We start from the raw sequence: 25,248 nt of genomic DNA, 5'->3' as shown, positions 1-25,248 counted from the left end.
AAAGGTACTGATGATCAGACGGATGCAGGCATCTCACGGTCTATCGAGGGTGGTGGGATTCAATCTATGATGCTGCAGTTGGGATTTACAGGACGTCCGAAGCCGCCGCCGGCGTATCAGAATTATGTCCGTGGGTGGTTGGACGGATACAACGTGGCTCGGATGGAGGAGCGGGGAGAGAGAAGGCGGGTGTCTGGGTTGGTCTAGCTGTGGGGATAAACGGATAAGGCTCGAGCCGAGGGTCGCAGGATCATGGGGGAAATTGTTGTGAGAACACGAACGCGTCCGAAGTCGAACATCGCGGCTGGACAGAGTTGGAAGTTGGCGACGACCGTGCCGCGGACGTCTGAGCAAAGTTGTGAGCGACGCCGGCTGTGCCTCGAGCGTTGCCGCCAGTCTGAGCTGCCATCCTGCCCAATCCAGCTTGCCTTCCTCCTCGACCTCCGCCCCTCCCTCCTCGCCCTCCGCATCCTCCCCGACGCCCGCCCATGCCGAGCGGGTCCTCGCCGATCGATCTTTCATAACCCTGCTATCTCGCGCGCATATTGCGTTGTGGCGCGCCCCGCTCATAACCGATTTAGCCTGTCCCGCGCTCGGGAACCAACCGCACAACCAACTGGAATACCGAACTCAACAACTCGTCCATCCCTCTTCGCTGCTGCTGTCTCCGCTCCTGGTCCCCCGCGTCCCCTGGGCCTGTACCTGAACAATAACACGGCGGCCCCGTGCTAGCCAAAACCGGTCCTTTGTTTGCTGCAACAAGCGACTCGCCCGGTTCAGCTTGTGACGCACGCTCTGCTCGGGACAGACACACGACCCGCCCGCCCGCGCAGGCTGGTGTACGCTCTCCCTGCCCCCGCCCCCGCCGTGTACGATGGAGCTCGAGTACGATACACGCCCGGTCCCAGTCGTCCACCGCGGTCGCGACTGGAACACCACGGCGCTTAATGGCTCTGCAACTTCCCCGGTAGCTACCCCTTCCTCCTCCTCGTTCGCGTCGCGCCGTCGCTCAACTGCGGGGCACACCCCTCCTCCTCCGCCCGGCCCGCCGCCTGCTCAGCCTATCCCCAGTCTTCCTGTTGCAGGCCTATCACGCTACGAAACCTATGATGGGATGCCAGATGCATCAGGATCAGGCCCAGATGTTCCCAGCATGAACTCGACATACGCCCGCCCCACCCCCTCGGCCAGTCTGGCTGCAGTCACTGCTTTCTCTCAAGCACGCTACGCATCTGCATCGACCACCGGCTATCCGTCGCCCACCCTGAGCGGGGCCTCCTCCGACAACCTCGCCGACTCCCCGCCACGATCGATGCTCCGCCCCCCACCTCCGCAGCCGCCGCCCCCCACGCAACAGGAGACAGCGAACGACAGGCTGCTGCTCACGCCAAATGTCGATCAAAGGCCGCCTGGACAGCGACCATCCTCGCGACGGGCGTTAACGCGAGCCTTGGAGCTTGCGCGAGAGGCTGTCAGATTGGACTCGACGAACGACGACCCGTACGGTGCGGTGATGGCGTACGCCCGGAGCGTCGCGCTGCTGAGCGAGGTTATGGAGCGGGTGATGCGCGGGGAGGACAGCACAGAAACAAGACGACGGAATGGGAGGCGGAGAAGCGTAGTCGCGCAGGAGGAGGAAGTACGACGGTTGAAGTCAATTGTGAGTGGTGTGTTGGTTCGTGCCCGGGCCTGAACTAAGCGTCCCGCTCGACCTTTGCGCGCGCAGCATGATACGTATGCGGACAGGATGAATATCCTTAGCGTCGTATACGAAATTCCCCTCCCTCCCCACTCCCCATCCTCTGTCTATGCTTCCTCTTCCGCATCTGTCTCGAGCGATTCGACGCGTCCTTCCTCCCCGAGGTCAACCACACCAACATCAGAACGCTCGCCATCCAGAACACGCGATAGCGATCAGCGTCACTCTACGGAAACTGTTAGGGCCGACGACGAAGACTCCGGGGCGCTGAGCCGCAACAGCAGTCATAACAGCCTCTCACACTACTCGGCGGCGCGTTCGACATACTCAAATCCTGGAACAGCCTCTCCTGTGCATCCCTATGCGGCCGCGTCTGCGCCATCGCTCCCACCAATCCCTCCGACAGATATCGGCCCCAATTCCCGTACCTCCATTCGTTCGCGTCCCCGCGCCTCATCAACCCTCCCACCCCCTGCGCCGCCTCCCACCACCCTCCCGCCCCCTGCACCCTCACCCACCCGTCTTGACTATCCAGACCTCACGCCAACCGCGACAAGATCAGAAGTCGGCCGCGCGCGAGGTAACTCCATCAGCCACAGACGAACTGGCTCCAACGGCCGCCTCGTACCTCTGAGAGAAGAGACTGTCAATGGTGTCTCTGCAGGGCAGAGCAGTCATGCGGAAGATGGCCTCAGGCCCAGGTCCCGCGTAAATATGCACCCGAATGGCGTATCACCACCGCTACCGCCCCTACCGTCACCGTCTATCGAGGCTCCCGCGATACCCAGGAACGGGCTCGGCGACCATCCTTCGTCACCGCCGCCTGGCAGTCCGGGTCACTTTACGACTCCGAGGCCGCGGGGAGGATCTACGATGTCTGTACGCTCGGAGGTCACGCCAACGAGCAAGCCCGCCCTCATAAACACGTCTCCGGCGTTGGGTACCATCTCCCAGCGACGCGGCAAGGCTCCCGGTCCTCCTGGTTCGGGCGGAGATGCGCCGTCTCCGACGGATTCGACTCTGTCCGCAGCCTCTGCGCCAAATATGGGCAGGGTAGCATCTGCAATACCTGCAAGCACGGTCAGTAACCTGGGCCTCGGACGGAACAGGGCGTCATCCCAGCCTGGGAGACGGCCGTCCATCGTGACCGCGTACTCATATCCCTCCTTGCAGGGGGGTTCCCCTGCGCCACGGAAAGTCTCGATACCCTCTCGTCTGAACCCTTCTTCGCCACCACAAATCACGCTAGACACGTCGATACTGTCACCGACACTGCACCTGTCGGGACTGACGTCGCCTCCGTTGGTGCCCCCTCCTCCGATACCCTACGCAAATATACCCATGGCGCCATTATCCCCCCTCCCGTCCTCCGCGCCCCCAGATCCACTCCGCAAACCGTACCACATGATGTTCCTCCTGCGCCAGACGATGACGTCCAAGACAGGCGGGTATATCACGCGCCGACTACACGTCCCGCAGGAGGTGTGGTCGCAGGGCGGCGCGAAGCTCACGAACGTGCCCGAGAAGATCCGCGTCGTCGAGGTGCTCTGCTCTGCGCTCGAGGAGCTGCAGCACTGGAGCGCGGAGTACTTTGGGGCGGGCAACGTGAGCAGCGGGCTCGCGCTCGGCATCGGCAGCATTTCTCGCAAGGAGGGCGAGCAGTGGGCGGCGAAGCTCGAGGACTTCTCCGGCGTGTGCGATGGCGTCGTGGGTCAGTTTGGGAAGAAGCTCGGCGTCGGCGAGGGGTTCATGACCAAGAAAAGCAGCGGCGTAAGTGGCGGTCGCGTTTTCGCGCTCTTATATACGCCGTATCCTGATCGCGCCTTGTGTTTTTAGGTTACGTCTTGGGGAGGGCGACTGACCCGGCAGTTCGACAAAATCACGAACGGGAAAAAGTACGTCATGCTCGCATCCGTTTCTCCGCGCGTGCGACCCGCCCGGTGCTAACCGGCCTTCCTCCCCTCTTCTCCAGCCTGGACTCGCCCGCGCTGTACGTGCAGGGCCTGTCGAAGCTGTTCCAGGCCGCACAGATCCTGGACGAGCACGCGAAGGCAGCGGCGCCGCAGTCGCTCGCGCCACTATATGCCGCGTTCCCGCCTGATATCCGCAACTCGCTAGACCTGAAGCTGCGCCACGCGTCCGAGTTCTTTGCGAAGGTCGTGCTCACGTTCGTTATCCGCGACATGGCGCTCCTGCTCGACAAGTACGTGAAGAAGTGCGAGAAGTGGCTCGCGGAGTAGGCCGCCGCCCGCGCAGCCTGCGTGCGTGCGCGGGGGCGAGGACGCGTAGATTCGGATTCGGGAACGGACTCAGCGAACTGCGGCGCGTCGTCTTCATAGCTGTACTTTCTCTGCACCGTATATACCGCGCATCTTCATTTCGCCACCGGACCCCCACCCACCATACGTATGTGCCCGCCCGCGCGCAGGCGGCCCTTTTGTTTGTTTCGGCGTTGTAACATTATGCTCACGGGATAGATGCCTCTTCTCTTCCTCTCGTTGTCTGTCGTTCATGTCCCGTCTTTGTCCCCCTCTTCGTGTCGTTCGGATACATCCCGCGCCTGCGTCAACACATCCTCCTGTACATACACACAGCGTCATCAAGTCGCCTCGCGACCTTTCCTTCCCATGTATTCGATAATTGGGCTGGCTGGTGACATAATTGTTTTACATGCATCCCAAATACGTGCACGGCGAATGAAAAGCAGGGACACGGTCGCAAGGATAAATATAGGGTGCTGAACACATATGATGCAGGGGGGAAGGAGGGTGCGGGAAAAGGGCATGGGAGAATTCGAACGCGAAGTAATAGACATTGGGTGATACACGGGGGAGCGAAGGGGATAAATAGGGCAGGCGGTGGTATGTACAGATGAAACAATTCTACTAGCGTACAAACAGAAGGATACATACCATAGAATGGGGGGTTTGTAGCATGCGAGGGCGTCCGAGTAACGTGTAGTGGGAAGGGCGAAGGGCAGATGCAGGCGGGAGAAGGAGGCGAAGCCGAGGTGTGGCAGGACGTGGGACGCAGCGCGCCATCGACGCCTCCAGACGCGAGGGCACTCATCGCGCTCCGTAAGCAACGAACGGCGGATTGGGCGGATTAACGCTGTATGGCCCCAGTTCCCGCGGCGGCGTGGGGTCCTTGCCGCGAAGACGGCTGATTATACGCAGCCGCAGGACTGTGAGAAGGAGAAGCGACGGTGAGTTAGCGTAAAGCACGGGAGCCGAGATGCACTGACCGTAGTCTAGCCTGGTGTTCTCATCCGCATACGCCTCGTCGTCCGAATCGAGCAACGGGTCCGTGTTCATCGATACGTGCCAAGCCTCTGTGGAGCGCTGTTGTTCAGGGATGAGGCACTGAGACGGAGGAATGGTTGCACGTACGTTGAAGCATGGTCCGACGGGGAACCTCGGGGGGCGCTGGGTCATACCTCGGGATGGAATACGTCGGCCGTCCGTATAAAGGAAGCCCAGAAGACCGGTGTAATGGTTCTTGGACTTGGAAGGGCGTGTGCCGAGAAGAGTGTTCACGCGGCTTCCGTGAGTGGATACGTGTAGGCTTGCCGTTACTGTGCTGCAAGGCGTCGATTCCTGGGCTCGGCGGCCGACGAGGGTACGGATCCGCAGCAACACGGGGGAGGATATCCATCTCAGAGGAGTTTAGGCGGTACGGACGCTGTCGATATGGGGGCGTCGGCGCCCGATGCCCAGGCACGTACTCCAGAGCAGGGGACGAGAGGCGGCGAGCTGGCGGTCGCCCAGGACCTGATGCCTATTTGAGCGACGGGGATGTTGTGTCTCGAAAGGGCGCGCACCTTCTAGCATGTCTTCTTCTCTGACGTTAAGCGAGTACGGAACAGAATATTGACTGTCCGCGGGAGAAGTCTCCCTCGTTTTGAGGGTCTCTGCGGGTGCCCTACCCTTGCCTTTGCCGCGTCCCCCGACGATGAAGCGCTGATGGGGCGGATATTCCGGTTCTTGATGAGTGCCGAAGTCTTCGCCTCTAGCCTTCGTCTCGAGAAAACGCCGCCGGATGTCAGTCATGTCCAAGCCACGTTGGTTTTCCTCTGGAGTGTCAACGTTCTCGTATGCAGCGGCATGTGGCGTCAAATTTATGAGCAGCGGGGCGCGCTCGTCATTGCCGCCAGCGTGCCCGTCGGCGTATGGGTTGTCGGAGGGCGCTTCGTGGTAGTGATAACAGAGCCATAGGAACGCCCGAGCTCTAGACTCCGAGGATATGTGCACGGGTGTGAACAGGTCTAGGAAGTCCGCGGTCGCTCTGGGCTCGAAATGGGTCCGTGCAATGGCCTACGACAGTGCACGGAAGGAGCTGTCATTAGATACGTGTTTTACGCGAGCAGCCTTGACAGCGGGCCTACCGTCGCGTGGTTGGCGAAGATGAAGATGAGATTGACAATGCTGGTGGGCGGGACGGTTCCGGTCCGCTGTAATATGGAATCGCACGTCAACTGCGATCAGTGGGGGGACATGGGACGACAGACAATACGTACAGATCGCGCGAGGACATCTGCTGGTGTGGATACCGTACCTTGGGCCTCCTCTTGCAGAAAGCACGTCTTCAATATGTTCTTGATTCGAGGCGCGTCCTGGAGGTTGCCGTTCGTGCGTTGTAGAGCAGGCACGGGATGGTATGTCCTGAGAGCGGTCTTCATCTCGGGAAAAACTGGACATAGAGGGGACTAATTAGCTCGCTGTGCACGCCATCAGGGGCGCGCATATATGAGACGAGCTCCCCCGCTCCGAACGGACTGAGTCATCGTGTAGGAAAGGAGCATCGATAGGTGGGGGTGGGCAATACAAGTGTATCACTCACAGGCCATGGTAGTGTTAATTCTGCCGACGTTCGAGAGAAGGGAGATCATGGCGAACTCGTTGCCAAATTCGGGTGACTCTCTGATTTTGTCTCGAGACGCCTTGGAGCAGCGAGGGGAGTGGATGAGGGCGTTCACGTAGAGGTCGCGGAAGGTGACCCTTGTACCGGCGGGATCGCCGCGTATTGTGGTGTACGGGTCGGAGAAGACTGCGTGCTTGTCCGCGAAGATATGGTAGAGCATGTCATATTGGAGGTCGACGCGGGTGAGTGGCTCGCCGTCCACGCGTTTGACGGCGAGCGTCTTCCTGTGGTGGGACTGCGATCTGTGAAGGGGCGCAGGGTGAGCACGGCTCTCTGCGCAGCGAGCGAGCGGACATACCCCGAGGGCGGCATGGCGGGGGAGGGGAGGGAGGAGGAGGGGTGAGAGTTGCGGAGGACGCTGGACTGGGACTTTGTCCACCAAACGTTGTTTCCGCCACATTTACGGCAGGGCCCCGATTGGATCTCGTAGCGTGAAGCTACGGGCGATCCCCGCCGATTACCTAATCCGTACGGGGTGCGCCCTCGAAATCACGCTCCGGCCTCCCATCACCTCCCCACCCGCCTCGAACCTCCGCCCCCGCATTCTAATTTCTGCCCTCCGTACCCGTCTGATTCGCGGCCGCCTTCGCTCGACTATATGCGCGCGGACGCCCGCCGAGGTCGAGTGACCGCTAATGAACGTCATCCGCCGCACCGGGCTCCACCCAGCCCACCGCAAGCTTGAGCATAAATGTCGCAGGCATCGGCACATACGCCTCTGCATTCTCGACATAGCTTCTCACTAGCACGCCGCTGAGATTCGCGTTAAATGCGCGGAGACCGTTCCAGTCCGCCGCGCGCAGAATGGTAACGGAATCGATCAGAGAGAAGGAGCTCTTCGCAGCCCACGCACACCGTCTTTCCTGGGCCTCGTCCTCATATGACCCTATCATCGACGCTATCGGTACGTGCTCTTCGGTGCTTGCACCCACCGTTCTGACCCGCAGTTCCCATGCCACGCACACGCAGGCGACGCCCAGGTCGTCTTGATCGGGGACGGTTCGCATGGGACTTACGAGTTCTACGCCCATCGTGCCAATCTAACTAAACGGCTGATCGGAGAGAAAGGCTTCACAGCTGTCGCTGTTGAGGCCGACTGGCCGGATGCGCTCAGAATTAACAGGTGATGTGAAGAGTCTCCCGTCTGAATTTCATGCCGAGATGCTGAGCCCCGCTTATCCTCGCAGTTACATTCATGGCGGAGCGCTCGGCGACAGCAAAATTAAAAACGCTCGGGACGCGCTGGCGGAGTTTGAGAGGTCCGCCGTTGGCTCGACAGAATACAAATGCCGTACGTTTCTGACATAGAGCGGTCCGCAGGTTCCCCAAATGGATGTGGAAGAACGAAACGATGCCGACGTTCGTCGAATATCTGAAACAGCACAACGAGCGGGTGCTGGAGGCGACCCAGGACCCCTCCCGAACAGTGTCGTTCCATGGCATGGACCTCTACTCGCTCCATCGGTCAGCTCAGCAGGTCCTAGCGTATTTGGACAAGGTTGACCCAGAGGGCGCGACGGCCGCTCGGAAGAGGTCGGTCAATTTGTAATTCCACTCCCGTCGCTGCGGTGCCGGCTCACGCCTTCTAGATACAACTGCTTCGAACGCTTCGGCGAGGATACAATGCGGTATGCGTACGAAACACAGTTCGGCCTAAAAAGGGTTGGCACCCCGCTTTTCGCGCACGCATCCGACACGCTCTGAACGCGCACCAGGACTGTCACCGGGAAGTCATCGACAACCTCGTACACCTACTCCGCAGCCGCCAGAAGATCCTTGAGCAGCAGTTGGGCAAGAACCCCCATGGGCACCCGTTCGAAGAGCAGTTCATCGCTGAAATGAACGCGCTGGTCGTGAAGGATGCAGAAGAGTACTATCGGACCATGATGACCGAAGATGTCATCAGCTGGAACTTACGGTAAGACGGCGTCCATTCTAGGTCAAAGAAGGATGCCTGCTGAACCCTTTGGCCCGGGCCCATAGCGATGATCACTTCGCGCGGGTTGTCGCGGGCATCTCTCAATTCTTTGCGTCTTCGGATGGCGGTCTGGGTCCGGCTAAGATCGTAGTTTGGGCGCACAACTCCCACGTCGGGGACGCGCGGGCCACCGACATGGGGCGGCGGCGAGGTAGGTGCAGTTCCGGTGATTGACTCGCGTTCCATGCCCATTCTCTTCTGGTGGACAGGCGAGATCAACATCGGCCAGCGCTGTCGCGAGATTTTCGGCGACCACAATGTGTTCAACATCGGATTTCTGACCAACAGAGGAACAGGTGTGTTGCACACGGTGTATTACATGTGCATGCGTCCTCATGATGATGCCCTCAGTCACCGCTTCCCACAACTGGGATGAGCCTCCGTATTTGCAGAGGATGAACCCGCCTCTTCAGGGATCCATCGAGTCGGTCTTTGACCAATGGCTCGACTCGGACGCCTTCATCGTCACCCACAAGATCATCGCGGACGAGAAGGGCAGGACGAAGAAGGTCCGGGTGTCTGACGACCTTTCCGAGTATCTCTCCATTACCGTCGTCGGAGCGACCGCAACTCACCCGCGCCCGCAGGTTCCTGGACCGTCGGCGTTACCAACGATTTATCGGAGTCATTTATAGACGGCTCACCGAGGCACCATCGCACTACTGCAAGTGCAGCGTGGCGAAGCAGTTCGATTGCGTTGTTCACATTCGGGAGTCGCGTGGCATTAAACCCCTGGAACAGGAGGACACCTGGAAGGGCCCAAAGGCGGAAGCAGATTTGACGTTCCCGTTTGCGGAGTAGTGCCAAGGCGACTGGCCAATGGCTGTTCCAATCAGCACCGGGAGGAGCCGTTTTCCTTTGAGAAGTCTAAATGTCTACCCTTCGTGCATTGTATTCTTGCATGACACTCACGTTGTATCGGTGGCTTCATCCATACCACTTCCCAGGTGTAGCGTATTTCCAGTGTGTCCCCACAGGTGGTCGACGTTTTAAGTCCATCGATACGCAAGCTGAGGCTTGCGCCACTGACGAGCCTAACTGCGCCTCGGCCGCGCCCAGGGTGTATTAATATGAGAGAGGAAGGCAAATGGTTATGGACGGACGGTTCTAGCGGGTGGAGCAAGGGAAAGCGCACACATGCGCAGGGGAAAACAGGGCAAGCGAGCATACGGACAACAGGAACGGGTGGGCATTGCCCTGATGCAGACGTCTGTCGGGGACTCCAAGGCCTATGATGCACGGTGATGATCAACGAGCAATGTCCCCCATTGGCCTCCGTTACCATTCCGCGCAGATAAGCAGTGCACATCGTGCAAGTGAGCCTGTACCTATTCCTGCCGCTTGGAGGTACCCGAGCACAGGAGCTCAGCCCGAGCTGCGACGATGATGACGACGACGCGAACAACCTTCCCCGCGTGCAGGCCCGGCGCGCACGACGCTCCTTCGTCCGCCCCCCTTTGTTCTTCATCCCACTGACCCCCGCGCGGGATGCTGGTCATTCCCTTCGGCTTTTCTTCCCCATGCTTTCCTTCACGGCTACTGTAAATCATGTTCTCCTGTTAATCTTGTCTATAGCTGCTCTTCATGCGCCCCGCCGGGTCGCTGGCGCCCCAGTAAACGCGACCCTCCGCCTCGACAGCCCGCTCGTCTCCTTCACCCCGGGATGGCGCGCGGCGACGTTCGCGGGAGATGGCAGCCAATTCGCGTTTACGGACGGGCTGAATGAAGAGGTGCTGATCACGCTGCCGCGTACGGACCACTCATGCCTTCTTTCGCCATGCGCCTGCTAACGTACATGGGCGTCTGCCGCCGGCATTTCCAACAGCGCAAACAACACAGATCTTCTACCGAGGCTACAAGGTCGCCGGGGGAGCACTGTTCTTGGCCTGCGTTGACTGTGCCGTGGACGTCGTGAAGGCAGATCTCGTCGGTGTAAACTCGACTGCCGTCATCGTCGACGCTCATGACTCAACGGAGAACGGGACACAACCCGCAGTAAGCACAGAACATGTCGACCGTACGCTTTCGGTCCGCTGAAGTTCTGCTACTCCACAGGACACGCTCTTTTCTTTCACAGACCTCGACCCAACCATTGACCATGTTCTTCGTGTCTTCAATTTGGAGGATCCTGCGTTTAATAATTCCAGCCAGGCCACTTTCGACTCGTTGATCATCACCACTGACCCCCAAGGTCAAGGTGCGTCAAATTTCAGGAGCTCAGAAGACATAATGCTGACGTTTTTAACCAATAAGCGAGTGGGAACGCGACGGCGACGTCTACCGTCGTGATCGTCGTGCCGAATCTACCAACCTTGACTGTAACTGCCACTGAATCGGCGAGCACTGGTACGGACTCTTCGACTACTACGGCACCCCCAGTGAATGGTGTGTCTACCAGAGAGCAAGCCCCAAAGATGGGCGTACTGACGAGCGAGCGCAGGTCCGATTGCGACTGGGACCGGCACCACCGCGACTACGACTGCGACGACCGCGACCGCGACAGCAACCAGTGCGGGGCTCCCCGGGGCGACTATCACCGCCAATCCGCCGCCATCTGGTTCAACGAGTGCGGGAGTTACGACCACGGGTACCACCAACAGTGGCACTGCTACGCAAACAGGGACTACTCCCGCAACCACCACAAGTGGCGTCTCTGGAACCACCGCCAGCACGCAGTCGACTGGTGTCAATCCCACTGGTACGCAGACGACCGCTACTTCCCAACCCGGTCAGCCTGGTACCAGCACCTCCGCACCAACTGATCCTTCCGGTACGGGTACCACTGGGACAAGCACCGTCACTAGTAGCAACCCACCGAACGGGTCGCCCCAGTCCACCCCAGGCGGTAACCCGTCAAACGGAGCCACTCAGACCACTGCGGGCGGCGGCACGGCCACCGGTGCCGGCGCCACACAGTCCACAGGCGACAGCAACCCCACAGGAGACAGCACGCCCTCGCCCTCGATCTCCGCCGTCTTCTCCGGCTCACCCGCCAATCCGACCGGCATGATGATGGCCAGCCCCGCCCCCAACTCCAACACCAGCGGGGCGAGCACGGGGATCTCCAAGCCGGTCATCATCGCGATCGCGGTCGTCGTCTCGCTCATCGTGCTCGCGCTCCTCGGCGCGGTCCTCTACGTGCTCGTCCGGAACCGCGGCGGGCCTCCTGGGGGGGATAAGGAGGGCCAGGCGGGGCTGATGCGGGAGACGACGGCGACGCCCCCAACGATGGTCTCCGCCCCAGTGCCCGTCGCGTTCGCCCCGATGAGGCCGCAGAACCCGTTCGCGGACACGGTCTCGGCGGACATCCCGCTCGATGAGCCGATCGTGGGCGCAGCGGCGTTCGAGGAAGCCTATGAAGTCGACGAGGTCCTCGCGCAACCGCAGCCCCGTCCCCCACGTAAGTGCATGCTCTTCGAGACGGAGAACACAGCAGAGTGCTAACGCGTCCGCAGCGCCTCCCATTCCGCCGAAGAGTCCCTTGAGGGGAACGTTCATCAACGGCCAATACGGCAGTCCTCGGAATTCACCATGGCTCAGTCGAGTGCCGCGAAACTCTACCTCCACACCCCCTTCTTGATGGCACGGACCATGCTAGCTAGCTCCCTGTCCCTGCTCGGCAGTCGTTGTATCTCTTATTACTTACTTACCGTATTCTTTCTTGGACCCCGCTCTCGCGCTCACACCTGCTGTATCGATCGTTCCGACACACAAACAACGCGTTGAATTTTTCCAAAGTGTGCTAGATGCTGCGGCTAGTGGCCAGTGACGGTGCGGGGGGTGGGCGGCTCGGCGGGACGGAGCGATATGAAAGAAAGAAGAAGAGAAGATGCGAACGAAAATGGTACAACGAAGCGTGCTGAATGGGTGTGTGTGTGCCTCTCCCCCGATCCTACAGAATTACGAAGCGACGGCGACGGTAAACGCGAGCGGGGCGGCCATTAGTCCTGGGATGCGGTGACGCATAATGTACGGGTAGAAGGGGCGTGCAATGGTATGGGATACAACGAAGGACGGGAGGGGAGACGATTAGACAGCGGGGGAAGTGGAAGGTATCGGCGGGAGATGGTATATAATCCAACAATCACGAAGAGAACATCGGGGAGGGGCAAGCAAAGAATAAGATAGATCAATCCCCTGCGTGTTCTGTCAGCACAGCATACTGCAGAAACTAGAGTGGGGAGTGGGGGGACTCACAATCACGCCAGTACTCGGCCATCTGCTCCAAGACTTCGATCACGACCGAGCTCTTGAACATGAGCGAGTGGTCGGCACCCTTGATGACCTTCACCTGGCACTTGTCGGGGCCCATGGTGCTCTCCATCCACCGCACCGCGTTCTCCGCGATTTTCTCGTCCCGGTCGCCGTACCATACACGAACGCTGTGCGGATATGTGGCATACGAGAAGCCCCAAGGTTGTCGGTCGTGGTTCAGGATCTGCAAAAGGTCGCCGTGCGTGCCCTTTGAGGACTCGGAGTGCGACGCAGCGATGAGCGCGTTGCCGAGCGCGGCCTGGAAGCTCTGCGCAGAGTTGCCTGCCTTCGAGCTTGCGCTCTGTGGCGACTGGATAATAGGAGGCGAGGTAGGGCTGAGGGCGGTGAACGATATCGAGCGTCGACCGCCTGGTCGTGATGAAGGAGTGGGAGAACGAGCGTTTCGAGACAAGTCCAGCTGAGGGAGCTCCTTGTGCTGCTTCAAAGACGGGGAGGGTGACCGTGAGCTCTGCAGAGTCGAGTTGATCCAGTCGAGCTGATCTAGACCCAAGCCGACCTCGTTTCCAGTAGCAGCAGGTGGAGGAATCCAAGGTGGCGTAGGGACAGGCGGGTCTGACATCTTGTTGGCAGTGTTGGGCCGTGAACGGCCCTTCAGCGAGCCCATCGAGCGGAGCGCCTTGAGCTTCTTCCCGGTCCCGTTGCTCTGCTTGTCCGGGGTCGGGCTAGGAGTTGGTGGGTTACCCGACCCTGACTTGAAGCGACCGAGGAAGCCTCTGGAGGGCTTTCTGGTGGTGGTGGCGGGGGAGTTGGAAATCGACTCGGATTTGCACTCGCTGTCGACCCGCTTCCTCTGCGAACTGGTACTTGCTCGCCCGATAGTGCTGCGGCTCTCGAAGAACCCGTCGAAGTCGCGCAAGTCGTCATACTCGCTGAAGGCGGCCGAGGAAGTGCTTGGGCGAGGCTCCTGCTCCTGAAGGGCGGCGAGACCAGGAGTGATCGTAGACGCCGAGTTTGGGGGAGAGCGAGGCGAGTTCAGGCAAGAGGTGGACGAGTTCGCCGACGGCGTTGACGGTGCCATCTTGACCTCAAAGCCAATACCCTCGAAGGCGATGGTAGGCGGTTTGCCCAGCATCCAGGCCTGCACTTTCCACTCGGCCGCTTGCGCGGTCTTCAGCAAGCCGTTCGGGACGTACTTCAGCCACTTGTAACCACCTGTGATATGGCATCAACATCTGCTCGCTATATATTGATAAGAAAAGACTTACCACCTTCGCCACCAGCAACCCAAGGTGCCAGCAGACAAAGTTCGCCTCGTACACGCTCCGGGAACCTGTTGGCGAAAGCCATCGCGTACGGTGCGCCCGCGGAATGGGCCATGATACCGCACTGGTCGATGCCCAGCTGGTCCAGTACTTCTTCCACCACACCCGCCCACTCGGGAATCCCCTTTGCGGACCTATTCTTGGGAACATCGGTGCGGCCCAATCCCCACCTGTCGTCATGATCGTCAGCGATTGACTCCGGTGATAGAAGATCTGAAGCGTCTCACCGGTCAATCGTAATAAGTCTTATGCCCAAGCATTCCGCCATTTCATCGTACAGACCCATGATGTGCCGTACACATCCCAGGCCAAGAAACACAACGAGCGGGAAGCCAGTCGGGCTTCCAAGATCAGACAAACTCACAGTGAGCGGGTTTCCACGCGAGGCGTGCGGGGACCGAGTAAGGTGGAGGAGAGTGGTCAAGCGAGTGGAGCGCAGATACTGTGCAATGGTCTGTGAGGGAGAGTTGACGGGAACCTTCGTGAGGCCCATCATATCAAGGGGCGGGAGGGCAGGCTGGTCGGAGATGGTCGTAGAATAGGAGAAAAGAGAGGATTCGCGGCGGGTGTCGGGGCGAGGGGATGTTACAGAGCGAGTGCTTTCGGGAAGCGCATGCGAGTACTGTTGGAACGACCGCGCCTTGTGTACCGTGCGAGGAGCAATCGACGTGCGGTTTTGGGTGTGGATGGTGCGCTGGATCTCCTCTGCCAGCGTGTCAACAGATGATCTAGAAATGAGGTCGCCATCCTCCTCTGCGGTTGGAGGAACCACCACAGGTGCCGGTTCTGGCTGCTTGCTGTGTGTGTATTGCGACCCGTGGCCGTAACTGGTCGCGTAGGAGCTCTTCCGGGACCGGACTTGCTGTTCGGGAGGCGCATGGGCGCGGATGATCTCGGAAATGGAAGGCGCAACAACCCTGAAACTCTCTGTTGAGGGACTCATAGACGGACGCGGGGAAGATACGCTGCGAATGGTGTCTGCTGTGTCGGGACGAACGGCATCTGCTGTGTCAGGACGGATAGTGTCTGAACGAGACGGTGGGGGACGTGGGCTCTTCCGCGGTCTTGGTGGCGGAGAACGTGTCCGTGTCATGTCTTCTTCTTCGTCTGCATCGGAGTCGCGATTCTTTGTAGGAGCTTTCCGGGGCTTCGCACCTCCCAGAGTGATCCCAGGGGGAGGGGTAGGCAGCGGGGGCTGATACAGCGGATGGAATCCAGACTTGGCAGAAAACTTGGGACGCCCCATCCCGCCCATGCCCATGTAGTGGTCGTCGCCGCCGTAGTGGTTCATACCGTCTACGAGCGCATCCATCGTCTCCACACCCGCAATGGGCGCGGCGACGACGACCTGAGAGCCGAATATCGGGTCGCGGAAGAACGAATCGTCGACAGGCGTCTGCGGCGCGTCGGTGAAGTGGCTGAGCGAGGAGGAGTTGGAGTCGCGGATGGGGTAGCTGTAGATGTTGCCAGGGGGGAAGTCTCGCTTGCTGGAAGGCCCCGACCGCGCGCGCGAGCGGGCCTTCGTGCTCTCACCCTCACGGGAACGAATCGGCCGCTCGTCAAAGCTGGGGAATTCGACGAACCCAAGGTCAATCTCCTGCTCCCGCACCCTGCTCTCTATCTGCGGCGGCTGCCTGGCCTCCCGCTCCCGTTCCCGATCGCGCTCGCGGACACTCTTCGGGTAGCTGGCGTCGTGCTTCAGACTGGCTGTCTTGGATGGGCGGCGGTTGTGGCTGCGCGAGCCTAGCTCGGTGGGGCGGGATATTATCGGGCGCGACACGTCCTGGAAGGCATGGAATGCGGAGGGCGACGTCGACTTGTCTGCGTGGGAGCGTCCTGCGCCGGCCGACGGCTCGGGGGACGTGGGCGAGCGTTGCTCGCGACGGAGAGACAGGAATGATGTTTTCTTCTGCGGTTTCCGAACAGGCTGGGACGGGCCAATGCCGTTGGCGGACGGCGGATCGTGACTGAGGATGCGGGTCGACATTTGACGTTGCGTGGTGCTATAGAAAACTTTGGAAGCGAACGTGGCGGGGAAGGAGCGATGGGGGACACAGAAAGGAAGCCGTGCGGGTCAGAAGGACGTGGTCGGGAACTCGGACAGTCGCAGACCTGCGTCGCTGTCGGCGACGGCGACGACGGGGGGCGGGGTATCTGGCGGGATAAGACAAGAGTCTGCGGACCCCGCGCGCCCAAAACAAACGATTGAGCGCCCGGCGCCAACGGGCCCGTCGGCGGGCGGTTCGACTCGAGCTCCGTTCGCCCTGATTTTCCATTCCTATCCAGGCACAAAATCATTGTTGCATTATGGCTTCATGATGAAGAGCATGCGGGGCGTTACTGCATGGCGAGGGAGAGTATGTATCAATATCTACGAGCCCGCTGGAGAGTATACGAAGAAGCGCCCGTGTGCGACATCTTACCGACGTCCAACACGTTGACCGGGATTGGAACGAGGGCATATAGCGTCGACGAGCCAGGTAGAACTTCACGCTTCGGTATATCTCTAATGAAGCCTGATAACTCCTGTAGCGGGAGACGGAAGTCCAAGATCCCAGGCCCGAGGAGCAGGGCCCGTAAGATAATTTAAATTGAATCTGACCATCTCCGCCCTATGACTTGTGGATGCCAACACCGCAATGGCCAACGTTTACGAACAACAACAAGATGAAGGACGTCAAGATTATAGTTGCAGCACAGCGAAGGAGAGTATATATACGAGCACTCGGGGAGTATGCGACAAGGGTCCAAGAAATGTTGATACTAGTACACACCGCGAAACAAGCGGTAGGGATCCTGGGAGAAATATCGTACAACAGGCGTGTGCGCAAAGCAAGGGTTATAAGGCTCCGGGTGGTATCGGACGTTAAATGATCATGGATCTCATAAAGCTCAAACGTGGGCGGGACTTCTGTCAATCCCGGACACGGACAAATTCAGCACACACTCGCGCATTCAAAGAATGATGGGCGCACCAATTCACCAGTCAGCCAGGGGATCGTTCTTGTGAGCCAAACTGGCCAACGCTATCCCCCTGGCTTCACAAGTGCGCCTTAATTTCTCCCGTTCATCGGACGACCACCATTTAAAAGGCGGGCGGTTGGTTCCGGAGGGGGAAATCAGACGTCGGAGGGAAGGAAGTCCTCCAGAGGAAATGAACGACGTCCAGTCATCGGGAGAAACGCGAAGGATGCGCCCTAGGATCGCGAGGTCCTCCAACTTCGGACACGCCTGCGCAATGGCCCGCAGCGTCTCGGGATTGGCGTCGAAGCTGGAGAGGCACAGTTTTCGCAAGTTGAGGGACGGAAGAGGCTCTTCATCGTCGAACACCGACGGCGCGTGAAGCATGTCGGATCCCTCGCAGTGCAGCAATTCGAGGTTCTCGCACAGCTCGAGCATCGCGCGCACGTCGTCTTCCATCTCGACCGCGGTCCCCCGGATGATCCTGAGTTCGCGCAGCGTTTCCCAGGAGCCTTGGCAGATGTCAGGCAGGAATCCGACGTCGATATCCACGCTGTCGAGTGTCAGGTGGGTGAGGCCGGACGGCCGGTCCATCATGGAGGGTATAACGGTCAGCAGGACGTTGCGGAGCGTGAGGCGGCGGAGGTTGGGAAATCGGAACGCAATGCTGTCGTCCCACTCCAGCGAGGGGACTACGGGTGCGAGTGAGCCGGATCGGCCCTGTGTGAGCAAGCACCCGTCAATGTGAAGCTCCATTACGGCGCGCGTGTCGACCATGACGTTGAGGAACCGGTGGGCGGCGACAGCCAGGTCTCCTCCCAAGGTTACAGACCGCAGGCCCTTGAGTCCCAAAATACATCGCAGGCTCTGCGTGTCCCGCTCGTCCAGCGCACCCTCATCGCTGGTGGTAGGGTGAAGGTCGAGCCGGCGCACGTACGAGAGCAGCTCCGGGTTCTCCGTGAACGTCCGCGCGAGGAGATGGCACGCGCGATATGAGCGCAATGAGGGGTTTGCGTAGAGCCGTTTCCGGACGGGCGAGACCCATGCGGGTGAGATGAGGGCAAGGCGTTGGAAATCCCTAGGCCACCAGTGGTCGTCGCTCTCGAGTATGATTGGAATGAGGTCGTCAACAAGAACCGGAGCAGCACCACTGCGAGCCTGAGTAGTGTCCATGAGAGCTGCGCAATGGACGCGATGTTAGTGGTCCGAAGGCAAGGTGCGTTAGCGGCCGCAGACAGGCTGCCATGCCGTACGGATGTGAGACTCACCTGCTGCAGGTCGAGCCGGGCATCCCGTGGCGCGTGGGCGCCTGTGGGCGTCGCTGTGACTACTGTGACGTTATCACGAGACGCAGCGAGACGCTAGCGAGACACGCGAGACGCCAGGAGACGCCGCCGATCGCGTTCCCGCGAGCTACGCGTCCTGAGATGAGACGCGCTCTTGCGCGCTCTCAGTCGGTCTTCGACGGCATCCGCACGACACACTGGTCAGAACATTTGAAAACGACATGCGACGACGAGCGCGTTGCATCCGAGTCATGCAGGCGCACGAATTATGCAGCTAGGCTAGTCTGTATCTCGGCGAAAATGCGCTGCCAAGCTTATCGCCCATGAGTACCCTTTACATGTGAGTGCCGTGGTTCCGTTGGTGAAATCGCTTAGATTGTGCTCCAACTCCGCATTTCCCATTGATGTAGACTAGGTTATGAGGGCCGTGGGTAGAGCCCGCTGTGAATTCCAGCCGCTACCCATATCTCTTCTTTGCCGAGCCGTCATGTCGGGGCCCTCATCAGCTGCTACTGTCGTGGATAGCAAGACAGAGACTACCACCGAGAGCGGACCGATATCTGTTCATGTGCAAGAGACGGACAAGGGCGCGGCCGAAGATGTCTTCGGCGACGAAGACGATCACGACATCCGATACAAGACCCTCAGCTGGCCGGTATGTGGTGACACGTACTCATCTCCGCGCAGACTTCCCGACATGAGGTTGCACTAGTTTGTGGCCGCCTTCATGATCGCAGAGATTGTCAGCAATGGCATGCTCACACTTCCCAATGCCATGGCCGTGGTTGGTGCGCACTATCACCGCTTCATTTGGGTGTACGGGTTTCTCATGCACATGTCAATGTACAGGCATCGTGCCCTCGCTCGTGCTCACGATATTCCTTGGCGTATTTGCGTTGTACACAGCGAAGCTGCTGATCGACTTCAAGTTAAACCACCCGGAGGTTCACAACATGGGTGTGTCATAGTTCCGCGTACAACGGCTTCGCAAGCTATACTGATACGTCTGCTTGAGGGGACGCGGGTTTCATCATTTTCGGGCCCATAGGCCGAGAGATACTATCCGCCGGCACTGTAATATTCGCCATATTTGCCGTTGTATGTACCAAGCCCTCTACAACATCCTGGGGAGGCGCTGAATTTTGTTTGGCACTAGGGGTCAGAAATTCTTTCTGGCCAGCTAGCGCTCTCTACGCTATCCAACAACGGCCTGTGTGCGATGGTGTTGCTCGCCATTTTCTCTGTTGCGACCTTCCTGCTTAGCGTCCCTAGAACGCTGGGGGGCCTGAACTGGCTTGGTCTGTTGAGCGCGCTGTTTATCACCCTGTGCGGTATTCTTGCCATGGTCGGCGCAGGAGCGAACCCGGTGCCCGGCCGTGTAATCGTTGCGACCGTTCCTACCACCTTCTATCAAGCTTTTCTTGCTATCACTGGGCCGGTACGTCCCGACTGTGGTCTCGTACCGCCCAGTTAACCTAATTGCAGCGACAGGTGTTCGCGTATGCAGGTCAGGACAAATGTATCGCGATATCATGACGAACTAACTCACACGTTGTCTAGGGCATTTCATGTATGTCGTCTCTACTTCTGGTATAGCATAGCATCCAGCTCACCATTCGCAGGTTTTTCATTCTCATCTCCGAGATGCGTAAGCCGGAAGATGCAATGAAGGTTAGTTGCGGCACCCCGAACGTACAGTTAGCTAACCCCCGCACCCCAGGCCGCTTGGGTGCTGCAAGGATTTTCCACCGTCTTCTACGCTGTTTTTAGCGTGGTTATCTATGTGTACCTGGGAAGCACAGTAGCTTCCCCTGCACTACTGTCACTGCCACCGGTCTGGTCAAAAATCACTTTCGCAATTGGGATGGTCAATTTCCTTATGTATTTTTCCTTCCTTAATTTCCCTTGCACAACGGAAGCTTATGCCCGATCTACTAGCTCCGGGGCTCTATACACTCATGCCGCGGCAAAGCTCGTCTTCTTCCGATTTTTCCGGCACTCCCGACATGTCTACTCGCACACCATTCTGGGATGGGCGATCTGGGTGCTGCTGTGCTTCGCCGCAGTGGCCATCGCTTTCATTTTCGCAACGGCCGTGCCGATCTTCTCAGACATGACGGGCATCACGGCGTCGCTCTTCGCATCGTGGTATACATACGGCATCGCCGGGTTCTTCTGGCTGTATGACACATTCTACCTCAAGGGCGGGCTGGACGCGCTCAGGAGGAGGTGGATCGGCACTTCGCTCGCGGCCGCGACCGTTCTAGCAGGAGCGTTCATGTGCGTTGCCGGAACCTATGTGTCCATCAAGGTGCACCTCCTAGTCTTCTCAACCAGGATCCTCCGCTGACGCGCCCTCCCTATTCGTAAAATTTCCCCCAGTTGATCGCGGACGCGTATAGAGACGGCCTGGTGGGGCGGCCGTTCACTTGTTAGCGTAGATCGACCAACCGGGCAGTATGCCGCTATTCTGATCTCATTTGTATTTGCGGGGAGACTCAGCGAACGTCCGAAGTACCTACCAGATGAACGGATTGTATATCGCATGCATTAGATTCGTCGCGCGATCCGGCCAAGTTCGCCTTGGCCACCCTCTGAAGCGATCAGAGCCCCGGCACGGGGCCGCCTTGCGCGCCGACGCGCTCTCCGGTCGCCCCAACCCCGCGACCCTGCGCGAGCATGCTTGACACCACGCTATGATCATCGTTTTCTGCTTTCTCCCGCTACGCCAGTTCGCAACTTGACGAGACTCAAGCTCCGGCCCTCTGCACGAGTGTTGACGCAATTATTGACGTACTGCGCCTGACACACACAACCTGCACCCTACACAACTGCACCGCTCGCCCCTGAGCGACCCTCGGGATAACGGTGCGGGACAGGTGATATTCTGCGCGCAAGGACCGAGGGACCGGGCAGCTGCGTGGGCAGCATGACGAGGAAGGCGACCAAACACGGAGCACCGCCGCGCTGCAAGTGCGTGCGTATGCGTGCGCGCGCATAGCCGCCGCCCCCGCGGCGGCAGCGCCCGCACGCCCGTCTCAGGCTGGAATAGACCTCCGCAGATTCGCCACCGCCCACCGCCCCCTTGCTGCGACGTCCAGAGGAGTCTATCGCCGTATTCGACACCTCCACAGACCAGCACCAGCGCACAGAGCAACCGCGCGCCGCATGACCGCCGCAGCCCCCGCCGCGCCGTACGCGCTCCCCATCGCCGCGCGTCCGCCCCGCACCTGGGCGCAGACGGCGCACGCCGCTATCGCCCTCCTTGTGTTCATGTTCGCAGGGGCAATGATCAATGGCTCGCAGTTCGCTATCCTGCTCCCGCTAAGGCTCGTACCCGTCCGTGTGGCGCGCAAGCTGTATTATGAGGGGATCAGATACACCAAGGGCGCGTTCGGCGCGCTGCTCGGTGCGTACGCTCGGTCTGGATTCGGAAGCGACCATGCGTACTGAGAGGTGGGTATGCGGCGTAGTGCTCATGTCCCAGTGGTTCGCACCGACCAAGCTCGTGCTGTCCTTCGAGACGGAGGGGAAGGGCAGGTTCACCCCGGAGGAGATCGAGACCCTTGTACAGCGGGACCAGCATGGGACGATAGTCGGGCTGAACCTACCGCAGAAGACGGTGCTCATAGCAAACCACCAGGTGTGTACGATTAGCCCCTTTCCGGGAGACGAGGCTCTAATGGGTTCGCGCACAAGGTCTACGCGGACTGGATCTACGCCTGGGCGCTTACGTACTACATGGGCACGCACAAGGACGTGTTCATCGTGCTCAAGAAGAGCCTCAAATGGGTCCCTGTGCTCGGCTGGGTGCGCCACATTTTCCCTCCGCTGCCGCCGTGTCTAATATGTAGCCGCTTGTGGGCGCAGGGAATGCAATTCTTTAATTTCATCTTTCTTGCGCGGTCGTGGGCGTCCGACCGGCTGCAGCTCACCCAGAGCTTGTCCTGGCTCGCGCACCGCGCGGAAAAAGAGGACTCCCCGCTGACCTTCATCCTCTACCCGGAGGGCACGCTCGTTAGCAAAGACACACGGCCCATCAGCAAGAAGTACGCAGACAAGCTGGGCATCGTATGTCGCCACCTGCGCAGTACGGGGATTCGAACACGCTCACAATTCGCCGCTTATAGCCCGATATGACGCACACGCTGCTTCCCCGCTCGACTGGGCTGCACTATTCCCTGCGATCGCTCGCGCCGCGCATACAGAGCCTGCAGCTGCTGGACATCACGATGGCCTACCCAGGCAAGTCCCCCGGTTAAGATGACGTCCGCAATGAGGTCACTCACGCCCCAGTGTAGGTATCCCCCCGCTTCGCTACGGACAGGACTACTACACGCTACGCTCGCTGTTCTGCGACGGCGTGCCCCCGCCTGCGGTGCACCTGCACATCCGCAAGTTCGACGTGAACCGCGAAGTCCCCATCGGGGACGTGTCCGCAAGCAACCCTAATGCGCTGCCGAGCGGCGGCGCGGGCACGTCTGCGGTGGAGGTAGACATCCCCGAGGCCGAGCGCGAGGCATTCGAGTTATGGTTGCGGGATCTATGGCGCGAGAAGGATCGACTCATGGGGCGGTTCCTCGACACCGGCTCGCTGGACGCCCCGTCCGCGTCGGGAAAGCCCGTCGAGATCACGGTGCCCCTGCGGCTGAAGCACGGGTACGAGGTTCTGGACGCGTTCTGCTTCTTCGTCCCTGCAGTCGCCGGGTGGGCGTGGTCGAAGGTGCGCTGAGCAGACTTACGAACATTACGACACGGCACGATCGCTCTCGTTATGCGGACGCTTGGATGTAAAATCTTGGACAATGTATCCCATCGCTTGTGGCGATTGTATGTCAATTATGAGCGGGGCGCGGTAATAGAGTACTTCGGGGGCGTTACAGGCGCGGGTCGTGTGCAACTACGGGGCGGCAGGGCACGTCGGGGGGTCCGGGAGAACGTCCGGGGGTCGACGGGGGACGGCGGCGAAGATCACTGGCCCTGCGCGGCCTCTCGACGGTCCTCGACCTTCTTCACGAGGTACATGCTCGTGTCCAGGAAGCGGTCGACGCAGTTCGCGAGGCAGCTCTGCTCGCTGCGGGAGAAGCCCGACGAGATCGAACCGACGCATCTAGACGGCGCGGATATGGAGGCCGGGGCAGAGCGAGAACGCGCACGGTGAGGAGCGAGGCTAGGGGAGCGGCGAGAAGACGCACTTGTCCCAGCACATCTCGGTGAGCATGTGCACCTGGGTTTGGACGCGGCCCTGCGCCTGCTGCGTCTCGATGAACGCTTCGAGCTCCTTCTGCGGCGTGACGGTCAACGGCTATTTCCCCGGACGGCGGGCGCGGCGGTACGCACGCGGGAAGCAGGGTCGAGGTTGAAGTCGTTAATGTCGGACATTGTGGGTGTTGCGTGGGTGAGTCGGACCCGGAAGGGACTGCAGGGCGGACGAGGTGGTGACTGGACGGTCGCAGCCCGCGACGCGGTCTCCCGTTCCTGAAAAGCACACCCGGCACGTGGCCCTGTGATTGTATTGGGAAGCGGCGCTAGACGCCCGATCGGGTCGGAGTAGGAAGGAACGCAGGCGCCCGTGTAACTTAGAATGAACGAACGCCTCAGCCCACCCACATGCGGGAACTCGGGCGACCGCACACCCCTTTCGGACCAGCCAGGACGAGGGCGCGAGTTCATCCAGCCAAGCCTTGTGCCCACCGGCAATTCCGGCCGTACGCGTCGACGCTAGAACCTCCTGAACGCGCCGCGCACCGCTCATTCAGTGCCACGACCCTGGGCCCGAAGATCATGAGCGCGGGCAGACCGCAACGAGCTACTGGAGGGGCAGTAGCCAGCGTGCCACGAGGCTCTTGTTTTCGCTGATGGTTGCAGGGACCGGCACCGAGCCGAGTGATGATGCGCGCCGCCAAGTAGCACTTGTACAACACAGCGGAGCCTGAGCCTGAGCCTGAGCCTCTGAAGTCTATCCGGCGGTAGAGCAGGCAGGGCCGGTGCGAAACATACGGGGTGGGAAGGGCCGTTGTTCTATTTGCAAAGACGTGCGAGCACACCATTGAAGTCCACCGCCGGCCAGGGAAAGGGAGCCGGAACGAGCCCGTCTTCTTGCAACCGCACGCGAGTATGTCTCTGACGGATCGGATGGAAATTAGCTGCGAGGGAGGAGGAATCAGCTGCTGCGCGCTAGCGCGGTCAGAAGATCTCATAGAACGGGTGGAAATGAGGAGAAGGGCGGTGGGGGAGTACGGTTGGGACAGAACATCCTTGTGGAGAGCACGACGAGCCCCACGCTCCTCATCAGCGTTCATATCCGTGGAGGGGTGCGCGCGACATACCAGCGCGGCTTACATGTTTTGTACGTGGAGGCGGCTCTGGACCGTAGGGCGGGGGGACGGGAAGAACATTTGTGCGAAGAGAGGGGGCAGGGACGGGGCGACATATGACACAAGGAGCTTTTAGTTGCTCTGCGCGATCGATGAGAAGGGAAGACGGTGGGCAGCTATCGCCTGAAATGTCTCCCGCGATGCAAGGAGGGTTATCGGGCGATCACAGACGCGGCGAGAAGAGCTGTCGAGGAGGGGGTTCGCTGGACGCGCCAGCCGGTCGGTGTTTATTGTGGGGGCGCGGTGGGAGAACCGGGGTGCGGCTGGGTGCGTTGTATGGGTGCAGCACATGCTCGCGGGCGCGGCGGAGACAAAAGAGGGAGGACGCAGGAATACAAGGGAGGCTGACGGACTACGAGTACTCGGGTGGTCGCCGAAAGCGGAGGGATGGAAGATGCCGGGGACATTGTACTCGGCGCCGAATTCGAATTAGCAGCCTGATGGGGACGGCTAGGAGCAGGGCGGGGCGGATTTGCATCCGCGAACATGG

General features: G+C 59.9%; 9 protein-coding genes across 9 annotated transcripts; 5 read left to right on the top strand and 4 right to left on the bottom strand.

Moving 5' to 3' along the window:
• The first annotated feature begins 464 nt into the window (after nucleotides 1-464).
• TRAVEDRAFT_159517 (uncharacterized protein) lies at nucleotides 465-4,269 on the top strand. The gene is made up of 4 exons (XM_008034931.1): nucleotides 465-1,660; nucleotides 1,727-3,469; nucleotides 3,536-3,594; nucleotides 3,672-4,269. The coding sequence occupies exons 1-4, from the start codon at nucleotides 875-877 to the stop codon at nucleotides 3,937-3,939; spliced, it is 2,856 nt and encodes a 951-aa protein (XP_008033122.1). The 5' UTR covers nucleotides 465-874; the 3' UTR covers nucleotides 3,940-4,269.
• A 495-nt stretch (nucleotides 4,270-4,764) lies between these two features.
• Nucleotides 4,765-6,931, bottom strand: TRAVEDRAFT_33575 (uncharacterized protein; the record flags this gene model as incomplete). Its single annotated transcript, XM_008033811.1, has 8 exons — nucleotides 4,765-4,883; nucleotides 4,944-5,061; nucleotides 5,114-5,469; nucleotides 5,520-6,012; nucleotides 6,084-6,149; nucleotides 6,216-6,388; nucleotides 6,539-6,861; nucleotides 6,918-6,931. 8 exons carry the CDS (start codon nucleotides 6,929-6,931, stop codon nucleotides 4,765-4,767), a joined length of 1,662 nt encoding a protein of 553 aa, XP_008032002.1.
• A 492-nt stretch (nucleotides 6,932-7,423) lies between these two features.
• On the top strand, nucleotides 7,424-9,398 carry TRAVEDRAFT_42244 (uncharacterized protein; the record flags this gene model as incomplete). Its single annotated transcript, XM_008034011.1, has 10 exons — nucleotides 7,424-7,523; nucleotides 7,589-7,742; nucleotides 7,807-7,878; nucleotides 7,940-8,152; nucleotides 8,209-8,281; nucleotides 8,335-8,537; nucleotides 8,603-8,748; nucleotides 8,807-8,893; nucleotides 8,949-9,132; nucleotides 9,185-9,398. The coding sequence occupies 10 exons, from the start codon at nucleotides 7,424-7,426 to the stop codon at nucleotides 9,396-9,398; spliced, it is 1,446 nt and encodes a 481-aa protein (XP_008032202.1).
• A 539-nt stretch (nucleotides 9,399-9,937) lies between these two features.
• TRAVEDRAFT_55653 (uncharacterized protein) lies at nucleotides 9,938-12,316 on the top strand. The gene is made up of 6 exons (XM_008034215.1): nucleotides 9,938-10,346; nucleotides 10,423-10,592; nucleotides 10,653-10,794; nucleotides 10,851-10,982; nucleotides 11,038-11,997; nucleotides 12,053-12,316. The coding sequence occupies exons 1-6, from the start codon at nucleotides 10,118-10,120 to the stop codon at nucleotides 12,175-12,177; spliced, it is 1,758 nt and encodes a 585-aa protein (XP_008032406.1). The 5' UTR covers nucleotides 9,938-10,117; the 3' UTR covers nucleotides 12,178-12,316.
• Nucleotides 12,317-12,768: 452 nt separating this feature from the next.
• TRAVEDRAFT_42242 (uncharacterized protein) lies at nucleotides 12,769-16,121 on the bottom strand (the record flags this gene model as incomplete). The annotated part of the gene is made up of 3 exons (XM_008034010.1): nucleotides 12,769-14,024; nucleotides 14,078-14,304; nucleotides 14,362-16,121. 3 exons carry the CDS (start codon nucleotides 16,119-16,121, stop codon nucleotides 12,769-12,771), a joined length of 3,243 nt encoding a protein of 1,080 aa, XP_008032201.1.
• A 688-nt stretch (nucleotides 16,122-16,809) lies between these two features.
• Nucleotides 16,810-18,317, bottom strand: TRAVEDRAFT_55651 (uncharacterized protein). The gene is made up of 2 exons (XM_008034214.1): nucleotides 17,110-18,317; nucleotides 16,810-17,045 (listed from the first exon to the last, which is right to left on the bottom strand). Exon 1 carries the CDS (start codon nucleotides 18,266-18,268, stop codon nucleotides 17,114-17,116), a length of 1,155 nt encoding a protein of 384 aa, XP_008032405.1. The 5' UTR covers nucleotides 18,269-18,317; the 3' UTR covers nucleotides 16,810-17,045; nucleotides 17,110-17,113.
• Nucleotides 18,318-18,868: 551 nt separating this feature from the next.
• On the top strand, nucleotides 18,869-20,731 carry TRAVEDRAFT_42240 (uncharacterized protein; the record flags this gene model as incomplete). Its single annotated transcript, XM_008034009.1, has 10 exons — nucleotides 18,869-19,036; nucleotides 19,094-19,169; nucleotides 19,231-19,338; nucleotides 19,397-19,479; nucleotides 19,538-19,819; nucleotides 19,873-19,888; nucleotides 19,942-19,951; nucleotides 20,004-20,052; nucleotides 20,102-20,262; nucleotides 20,320-20,731. 10 exons carry the CDS (start codon nucleotides 18,869-18,871, stop codon nucleotides 20,729-20,731), a joined length of 1,365 nt encoding a protein of 454 aa, XP_008032200.1.
• Nucleotides 20,732-21,465: 734 nt separating this feature from the next.
• On the top strand, nucleotides 21,466-23,253 carry TRAVEDRAFT_55649 (uncharacterized protein). The gene is made up of 6 exons (XM_008034213.1): nucleotides 21,466-21,790; nucleotides 21,855-22,024; nucleotides 22,081-22,191; nucleotides 22,252-22,452; nucleotides 22,512-22,626; nucleotides 22,683-23,253. Exons 1-6 carry the CDS (start codon nucleotides 21,550-21,552, stop codon nucleotides 23,111-23,113), a joined length of 1,269 nt encoding a protein of 422 aa, XP_008032404.1. The 5' UTR covers nucleotides 21,466-21,549; the 3' UTR covers nucleotides 23,114-23,253.
• Nucleotides 23,254-23,352: 99 nt separating this feature from the next.
• TRAVEDRAFT_42238 (protein transporter TIM8) lies at nucleotides 23,353-23,763 on the bottom strand (the record flags this gene model as incomplete). The annotated part of the gene is made up of 3 exons (XM_008034008.1): nucleotides 23,353-23,491; nucleotides 23,577-23,665; nucleotides 23,722-23,763. 3 exons carry the CDS (start codon nucleotides 23,761-23,763, stop codon nucleotides 23,353-23,355), a joined length of 270 nt encoding a protein of 89 aa, XP_008032199.1.
• Between the last annotated feature and the right edge of the window lie 1,485 nt (nucleotides 23,764-25,248).

This window comes from Trametes versicolor (genome assembly GCF_000271585.1).
Source record: "Trametes versicolor FP-101664 SS1 unplaced genomic scaffold TRAVEscaffold_1, whole genome shotgun sequence".
Lineage (NCBI taxonomy): Eukaryota > Fungi > Basidiomycota > Agaricomycetes > Polyporales > Polyporaceae > Trametes > Trametes versicolor.
Note: the sequence above shows the minus strand (reverse complement) of the source record. Positions and strands in the feature narration are given on the sequence as shown.